At 53.4% G+C, this 8,562-nt stretch overlaps 1 protein-coding gene across 1 annotated transcript; it reads right to left on the reverse strand.

The window, feature by feature from the left end:
- Positions 1–449: 449 nt before the first annotated feature.
- NKX2-1 (NK2 homeobox 1) lies at positions 450–7,899 on the reverse strand. Its single transcript, XM_056492866.1, has 3 exons — positions 7,660–7,899; positions 2,780–3,156; positions 450–2,012 (listed from the first exon to the last, which is right to left on the reverse strand). Exons 1-3 carry the CDS (start codon positions 7,710–7,712, stop codon positions 1,342–1,344), a joined length of 1,101 nt encoding a protein of 366 aa, XP_056348841.1. The 5' UTR covers positions 7,713–7,899; the 3' UTR covers positions 450–1,341.
- Between the last annotated feature and the right edge of the window lie 663 nt (positions 7,900–8,562).

Raw genomic sequence — 8,562 nt, forward strand, 5'->3', positions numbered from 1 at the left:
TCTCCTCCGTGCCTTTGGCATTTGAATTTCTAGTCCCGGAATACTTCGCTTTCTCTAGCAAGAAGTCGTTGAGATGCCCCCCGCCCCCACCCTCACCCCCACAAAAATAATCAGGCTAATGAATTTGGAACTCGATTCCTCCGCTCTCGAGTTCGTGAATCCCACGCGTTTGCTTGTCCTGTCTGCACACTGAGGACTGATCCTGTATCCCGTTAACCCTCTGGTGCAGCTCTCCTTTGGGAACAGGGTCTGGGCCCTGGGAGGGGCAGGGGCCTTCTGAGGTCTGGCAACATCCCGGGTTGTTTTTCGACCAAGAAGAAAAAAAAAAAAAAAAAAAAAAAAACGCTGGGGGGGGGAGGGGAGGGAAAGGGGGGAAAAAAGGAGAGAGATGCAGGGAAAGGATCGTCGGGAGGGGGAACTAAAGGGGGAAATAAAAAAGAATATTCGTAATGTGTATAATTTATTAGAAGCTTCTTAGGAACTATATTTAAGCCAAATATCTACATAAGTTACAACAGGAAAAGGCGGCGTGCGCAAATAACAAACTGCCAGAGGATTTACGACGGGGTGATCAGTGTCCATAAAAAAGGTGGGGGTTGGTTTGGTTGATTGTATTTTTTTCCTTTTCTTTTTACAACAAAATATACAGGCTACTAAAAACTATGGGTTTAGTCCAACTTTTGACAGCATTATACAGCTACAGGTTCACATCAAACGTAAGGAGGAAAATAAAAGCCAAGCCTTTGATGACTCCACGTCTCCATCCGCTGGCCCTGGCGGCGGGCTGGGAGAGACCGGGGAGGGGGAAGCTGCTTCTTGTATCTGAGTGACGCGAATGCGTTTTTTTGGGGGGAAAACCACCCCATCCCCCAAAATCTATATATTTACATGCAAGTCCTAAACGCTGGCAAAGTGTACATCTGATATCCAAGTCTTCAGACCATGCCTAAAGATGGTCCCCTTTCTGCAAACTGCTCCATGGTTATTAGTCTGAATATTTTTATACACCCCATAGGACAACTTTGGGGGAGAAAAAACATAAAGACCCAAAACCATCAACAGTAACAATAAAATGGAACAAAAAAGTGTCTCTCTCTCTTAGAGGTCCGCAAAGACCACTCAGTAAAACGGGGGAAAGGGAGAAGAGCATTAAAATGGAATAAAAAAAAATAATAATAATTAAAAAAAAGAAATAAAAGAAAAAAAAAACGAAGAAGAAAAAAAGCACACAGTAGTTTGGAGAGGACAGAGATTTGTGTAACTGGGAAAATCTGTTGGGGTTTTTTTTTTCTTTTTTCTTTTTGCCTTTTTTTTTTTTTTCTTTTTCTTTGTTTAATCCTTTTACCAGGTCCTACCGTATAGCAAGGTGGAGCAAGACATGGCAGTGCCATAGTCAGAAGTAGAAGAGTTTAGGTGAGACAAACTGGAGACTTGGCTCTGCAGAGAGGAAGGGCTGGCCGAGTGCTGTCCCATGTCTGGAGACTGCCCCGCACTGTTTGTCTGGTGGCTCTGATGCTGTCCGAGGCTGTTGCCATTGGTAGCCACTGTGATCGTTGTAGCTGCCTGCTGCTGATGGCTCTGGATAGCTGCTGTGGGTGTGTTGGAGCCTGCTTGGCAGGGCTTGCCATCCTTCACAAGCACTGGCACTGCCACCCTTCTGGGAGACTGCTGCTGCTGGCAGGAGCCGTTCTCCTGTTGCATCTGCTGCTGCGCAGCCTTGTCTTTGGCCTGGCGTTTCATCTTGTAGCGGTGATTCTGGAACCAGATTTTGACCTGAGTCGGGGTGAGATGTATCATGCTGGCTAAATGTTCCCTCTCCGGGGCGGAGAGGTATTTTTGTTGCTTGAAACGTCTCTCCAGCTCGTAAACCTGGGCCTGCGAAAAAAGGACCCTCCGTTTCCTCCGCGGCGTGCTCTGGAGCGGGGCCATGCTCTTGCTCACGTCTCCCAGGGAGCCGAGGCTGCCCATGCCTCCCATGTTCATGCCCGAGGACGGCGCCATGAAGCGGGAGACTGCAAGGGAGAAGGCGGCACGTTTTAGGCGGCTCGGCTTGGCCCGGCCCGGCCCGAGAGCGGCCCCGCGCTCCGGCAGCCCCCGCCGCCGCCTGCCCCCAGCGGAGCTCCGCAGCCCCCGGCAGCCCAGCCCCGGCCGCGGCCTCGGGGCACCCGCGCTCGTAAGCAGCAGCTCACGTCCCTGGGGCGAGACGTGCCCCCCTTCTCGGCCGGCCCAGCCCCGGTGAATAAGGGCGACCACTCGCCCCTCGTCCTGCCCGGGGGGACAGCCGAGAAAGTACCTAATGTGACAGCCGCGGCGGCAGCGGCCGCGGACAGCGGCTCCGCCGGCGCCGGCCGAAGAGGACTCTCCCGCTCCCCCGCCGCTTCCCGGGACGCGGCCGCGGCGCCTCCGGCTTTCCCCCTCGCCCGCCCGGTGCCGGGCTGCGCCCAGGCGGGCGGGCACCGCCGGCTCCCTTTGGGCCCCCGGGCCGCGACGCTCCCGCCCCGCTGGACGGCGAGAGCCAGGCTCCCGCTCCCCTGCGCAGCGGGGCTTCCAACCCCCTTGCCCCGCAGAAGCAGCCGCGGCAGGCTGACGTGCAGCCGGCGGGGGTGGAAGGACCCGGCACGATCCTCGGGCAGGAGGAGGAATTTGGGGTTTGAGGGGCGCGTCTGGGTTTGAGACCGACTTTTGCCCTGTCGCGGACCCCCCGTGCCTTCTTCCCGCGGTGTGTCGGGACAGTTGCGCTGCAAGCCCCCTTCGGCCACCCAGCCCCGGGCTGACTTACTTGAGGAAAAGCGGGGATCCGGGTTGGTGCCGTACCATCCTGTCGCCGAAGCGCTGTTCCTCATGGTCTCCTGGTAAGGCGGCAGCTCGCTCATGTTGCCCAGGTTCCCATTGCAATAGCCCCCCATCGTAGCATGGGAGAGCTGGGGGACCCCTGCCGCTGTCATATGGTAGGCGGCAGTCACTGTTCCGTTGTGGCCCATGGGGTGCTGCTGCATGGCCGGCTGAGAAACCTGAGACTGTCTGTAGGCTGACAGGGGAGCCCCCAAGTTACTGGCCTCCATGCCCACTTTCTTGTAGCTTTCCTCCAAAGGACTCAAGATGTCAGACACTGAGAAAGGAGTCGTATGCTTTGGGCTCATCGACATGATTCGGCGGCTGGGGAAAAAAAAAAAAAAAAAGGAAGGGGAGGCAAATCTTTTTTTTTTTTTTTTTTTTTTTTTTTTTTTTTTTTTTTTTTGCCAGATATTCTGGTGTTGCCTTAACGCCGATCTTGTTGGATGTACACGTAACCGAGTGGACGAAGTCCGCCTTAATTGGATTGAGTGGAGGCTCAGGGCTGCCTTTCGTTTGTTTTAGCCAGACGCCAGGTTTTAGGCTGCCACCAGAGGCGGGGCATAGGCACTAAAGCAACAAGACAATAGAAGCCTACATCTTGCCCAAGATAATTAGCTTACATGCTGATGACAAGGTAAACACCTTTAAGTTTTACTTGTCAGAATTTTTTTATGTCTTTAGGAAAAAAAAAAAAAAAAAAAAGAGAGAGAGAGACAGAGAGGACGGGAGAAAGAGAAATAAAAAAAAAAAAAAAAAAAAAAGAATGACCCCGTGAGCACAACTCTTTTTTTTTTTTTCCCTTCTTCTTCTTCTTCTTTTTTTTTTTTTTTTTTTTTTCTTTTCTTTTTTTTTTTTTTTTTTTTTTTTTTTCCTCGGGGGTGGCAATATCGTGGACGGGAAATGGAAGGCAAAGCCAAAAGACCACCATTTCACTGGGTGAAAGGATTTAAAAACAGCTCCCGGGTGGCAAGGCTGTCAGCCCAGCCTTTGTGAAAGCTGGGGAAACGGGGTGGAATGCCAGTAAGCCAAAGGACAGAATCTCCCTCTTCCCCCACTAAGTTTGGTCCGGAAGGAGCCCCGCCGCCGGGAGGACAACTCTCCGGAGGGCAGATCTTTCTCTCCGGGCCACAGCTCCCCATGCCCCGCGCTCCCCGCACTGCCTTGTCAGATGCCCCGGCCGGCTGGGGCTGAACGAGCGCTTGGGGTTTCGCATCTCGGGAACACTCTCTATGTCTCCTAAGACACTCAGTGCAAGGATCGTTTCTCTTCCTAAACCCGTAAATTCCTTTCAACTAGGGATTTTTTTCCCCCAATATCTCAGAGAGGGGTGGAAGACAAAAGTTCGCAAAATCAAGCAGCAATTTAATTGCCTGGGGCGAGAGACCGAGGGAAAATAGGTTAGCGCAAAATGTCGCTTGTTATATTCTCAAAGGCAAAGACTCTTACAGTCTCTCGTGGTCCCTCTGAAGCTAATGCTGCTTTCTAAGGTTATTTATACAGCACGAGAGCTGGATGGAGAAGACCTCTCCGGTCATCTGCTACACGACCTTGCCAATGAATTCCCTGTAGTTTCCAATAAACTGCAATTTCTGGCACTTTCGGATCTGTTCTCGGATCCGGTGTGAAAACAAAAGCTATCCATTCACAGCCACACGCACACGTACAGGCAGCCAGCAGCTAATGTCACTCGTGTCTTTGAAGAAATCTTTCAACGCCTAGTGTCTCCAAAGCTTATATTTCGGGGTGATCCGGGCGGAGGAGAGAAACCTCCCCTGAGTGTTTCACACCCGGCCTACGGCCCTGGCAACCACAATTTAATACAGCGATTACCTGAATATTAAGAAAATTACAGCGAAGGTACAGTTAACCCTGGGACTTTGAAGTGTCAAGTAACTATTTAGTAATTGCACTTGTAAATATGTTTGTGCTGGGCTGGTTCGTGCTTAAAAATGCAAAAGTGCACTTGCTACCCGGGAATAACTAAATATCTTTGTCTAAAGTGGCAGCATAAATAGCCGGTCGCTTTGTGGCTGTGCTTGATATTAGTACATAAGGATCATTTTGCTTCAATTGGGAGGCTCTCATTCACTAGGCAAGAAACCGTTTAGGAGAAAGTAGGTTCCCGTATGAGAGTTAACATCCTTCAAGTGTAAGCCTCAGTCTTGATTACACTTTAGAGCTCTGCAAGAGGTGAGCTTTTCCACACAAATATAATCGGGGGAACTTTCCTTCAATCAGGCCTCCAGCTCTCTTACATCATCTCAGCTGCTTCTTTCGGCATTAGCTCCCTCATGGCTGAATATCCCGAAGTGGGCTGGTTGTGAGTCTGCTGGGTCACCAAAGGCAGAGAAGGTCGACTTTGGGCTAGAAAGGCGTTTGGGTTTTACCTCTTTTTCCCCCTCTTTTCTTTTAAAACCTTTCAATCTTGTCTTTTCAGATCTCTGGAACATTTCTTTACCCCCCACCCGCACCCCCCCTACCGCCCCGTTTTTTCCACTTTCTGCTCGTATTTTTCAGTATGGTCTATGGTTTTGCTCCTACGCAGAGACTCGACCTTGCCTTAGTGGTTTTCGTGGTGATTGTTTAGGGTTTGTGGTTGGTTTTTTTCACCCCGAATTTATCAATCACTCCATCCCCATGCATCTTTTATGAGCCTTTAAAAGAAGCGGGTGGATGGAAGACAAAAAAAATAAAATACTGCAGGATCCACCAAAACGACAGCTTGGTCGGCTTTAGTCAGAGACGAAAGGCGGCGAGTGACCGCGCAATTTGTGGGGCAGGAGCAGCGACTCCGTTCCTATGCACAGAGTGCGAGGTGGGGCAGCTGGGTAGGCCCAGCAGCAGCTCCGGCCGCGGGAGCGGCGAGCGGGGAACGGGGAACGGGGAGCGGGGAGCGGGAAACGGGGAGCGGGGAACGGGGAACGGGGAACGGGGAGCGGAGCGGAGCGCAGGGAGCGGAGTGGGGCTCCCCGCCGCCCTGCGCCGCCTGAACGACCCTTTGGCCGCCGACTGCGAATGCCAGACCTTATTTATCCTCTCACTCGAATGAGCGCAGGTTAAATCGCCTCCGAAACATTGCTCGGTTAGGTTATCCCGAGCCAGGCGGGCCTTGGCTCTGCGCGGGGTCTGGCAGAGGGAAGCTAACGCGAGAGCTCTTCGTTCACCTTTGCTGGGAAGCGGGTGAAACTCTCTTGTGGACGTCTGACCGCTGAGTTAGGAGTACACCGGCCCGCGTACAGGCGCAGCTACATTTAGCCCGGCTAGATCGACGTGGTGTAAAGGAAATGGGTCAGCCTCTACACCTGCTTCTCTGCCCCAAATGAGCTATAAGGGGACGAGTCACATCAGGGACAACTGGCTAGAAAACTTCTTCGCTGGTGCCGTGTCCCTTCACTCTTCCTTTTCTTTCAAACCCTCCACTGGAGTTTTGTCTGCCAGAGATGGCTGCTCCCAGCTTCCGGGGAGGGTAGCCGTCCCGACAGAGTCCTGCCTAGGCTGCCTTTAGCGATATGTTCGTTTACCTGGCGATGCTGCTTAGTAAAACACTCGAGTTAAAAAGAAATGCTAAGGAGAGGAGCAAGGAAGATGAGATGCGTTCTGCCTGGTGGAAGCATTTTCATGAGAAAAGCACGGTTTTCACCCCGTGTTTGCAGAAATGCAGCTACACGGACGTCCCTTCAATAGCTTCTGACCCCACACAATCCTTTTGATAACACTCGAGAGGTGGAAGAATGGGAGACTTTGTCAATCAAATGGTGCCAATCCCAATGGAAACGGTGCCACCAAGACCGCAGAGCGTTTCCTCATCAACTGGATTGCGGGGGCTGGGAACTCAAGGATCAGCTTTTGAAAGTGCGCACAGGGCTCTCCAAAGACAACAATGTCTTTTTTATACGAGCTGCTGTGCCTCCCCAAGGGGAATCAAATATGTTCGACCAGGCAGGGCTCGGAGGGCTCGGAGGGCTCGGAGGGCAGAGGGTAAGGGTCCCACGCAAACCGCACGCAAATTCTTTCTCAACAAGAAAGACGCTTTCTAGGCGTAACTTTTTGATCCAAAGCCATGAGGTGCTCCGTGCTCCCTCTGGGTCAGTTCACGGGTGCACATCTGGCCGCCCCCCTCCGCCCAGCCCTGCCCGCAGCCGTACAGCCCGGGAGCAGCGCTCTGCGGCGGGGCCGGCCGCTCCTGGAGAGGTCCGAGTTAGAGGTGGCAAGAGCAGATCTGTGACAGAGTTCTTTCTTTGCTCCTGGTCATTAGTATAAGCCTAACACATCCACAGAGTGATGTAAATGACCACTTGGAAAAATGGCACCCCCGAGGCAGCTTGCCGCAACTCTCCCCTCTCGACCCACCGTGAGCGAGCTCACAGAAACTTCATCTGATTGCTTGTGCGTGTCGGTGTAATACACCCTCTGTTTCCCCCATGCTCCCCAGAATGGAGAATTTGCCCAGCACACCTACGCCGGGAGCGGAGGTTTCCGTAGTGATGGTGTAGGGCGGACTTGTGTCTCTGGCGGCCACGGGCAGGGCGGTGGGAGCCGCTCCCCATCTGGAAAGCACATGCTTGGGCGTGTAAGAAGGCAGGAGTCCTCCCAGAGACGCACCCTGCGAGCGCTACCTAGGCAAGGAGCGCTCTGGGTGTGCGTGGGGGGAAACGCCTGTTGTGGCTCATGGGGACAATTCCTCGCCGTGGGAAAGCCCCCCTGCCCTGGTTATCTCGTTAGGGTGGGAGAAACCCCTCAATACTCCAGTCGAAACCTCTCCCCCTGGCGTGGGAACCTAAGGCAACCAGCGAGACCACCAAAGACTAAAGCGAAAATCCTCACCCCTCCGCAGAGCACGCACAGTTGCTCCTCCAGCTGCCCAGGGCGTGGAGCATCTCGCAGCTGGGGGTTCTGAGGCCCCCTTCGCCACCGGTCCCTGGCGGCCCCACTCGCAAAGCTCTGTGCGAACGAGGGCAGCGTTGCCTCCGCTCAGTTCTTTTCCCTCTTCCCCCAGCTGCCGGAGGACGGCTGAGCTCTCCTGCCCTAGTCCTCGACACCCTCCCCGTCCTTTCCTTTGCCGGGCCGTTCCCGGCCAAGAGGGCCAGGGTGGGGCCAGGTACGGGGTGCCAGGGCAGGGCTCCCGGAGCCGCGGCGGCGGGCGGAGGAGCGGGGCCGCGGTGCCAGGGCGGGGGAGCGGGGCCCCCCTCGGCCCGCCAGCAGCACCGCGCCCCTCCGCGGCTGCCCGGCGGGGGGACCCGCGGAAAAGGGCTGTTTGTAGGCATGAGTGCCCCGGTAGCCTCGAGTGGAGAGCAGCAGCACTCCCCCCGATGTGCGAACTGCGGTCTGACCGCCTCGTCCGATACTATCAGTAGTTAATATAAGCCCTCCACATCTGGCTTTCTTAGTGTCAGTAGACTGTCACTGCCGCAACAGTGTCAGTACAGACACACAAGACTTATTCTTGCCCCGAAGCGCTTTTGATATACCCAAGATAGAGGTGATTATGCGGAGGGTTACTTGAAGGTGGTTAGTGAGACAACTTGCAAAAAGTTAGCTTGTAGACATAGTTAAAAATATAAGCACGTTTTATTTAGATATAAAATACTTTTAATCGGTATATACCTAGAAGCAGAATCCCGCCGGCATCTATCTATTTATCTGCTTTAGGTATAGCTATTAGTTAGTTGTCTTAGGAGTTATGCGCTTTTGTGTGTGTTCCCAGACATGCCTACACACACATACAAG

Source organism: Oenanthe melanoleuca, chromosome 5 (assembly GCF_029582105.1).
Source record: "Oenanthe melanoleuca isolate GR-GAL-2019-014 chromosome 5, OMel1.0, whole genome shotgun sequence".
Taxonomy (NCBI): Eukaryota; Metazoa; Chordata; class Aves; order Passeriformes; family Muscicapidae; genus Oenanthe; species Oenanthe melanoleuca.

Excerpts from the sequence above, each read along its gene's own strand:
- NKX2-1 (XM_056492866.1), bottom strand. The coding sequence starts at position 7,712 with ATGCTCCACGCCCTGGGCAGCTGGAGGAGCAACTGTGCGTGCTCTGCG. Across the intron at positions 3,157-7,659 it reads TGTGCGTGCTCTGCGGAGGG|CCGCCGAATCATGTCGATGA; the intron begins GTGAGGATTTTC and ends TTTTTTCCCCAG. Across the intron at positions 2,013-2,779 it reads GGATCCCCGCTTTTCCTCAA|TCTCCCGCTTCATGGCGCCG; the intron begins GTAAGTCAGCCC and ends TCTCCCTTGCAG.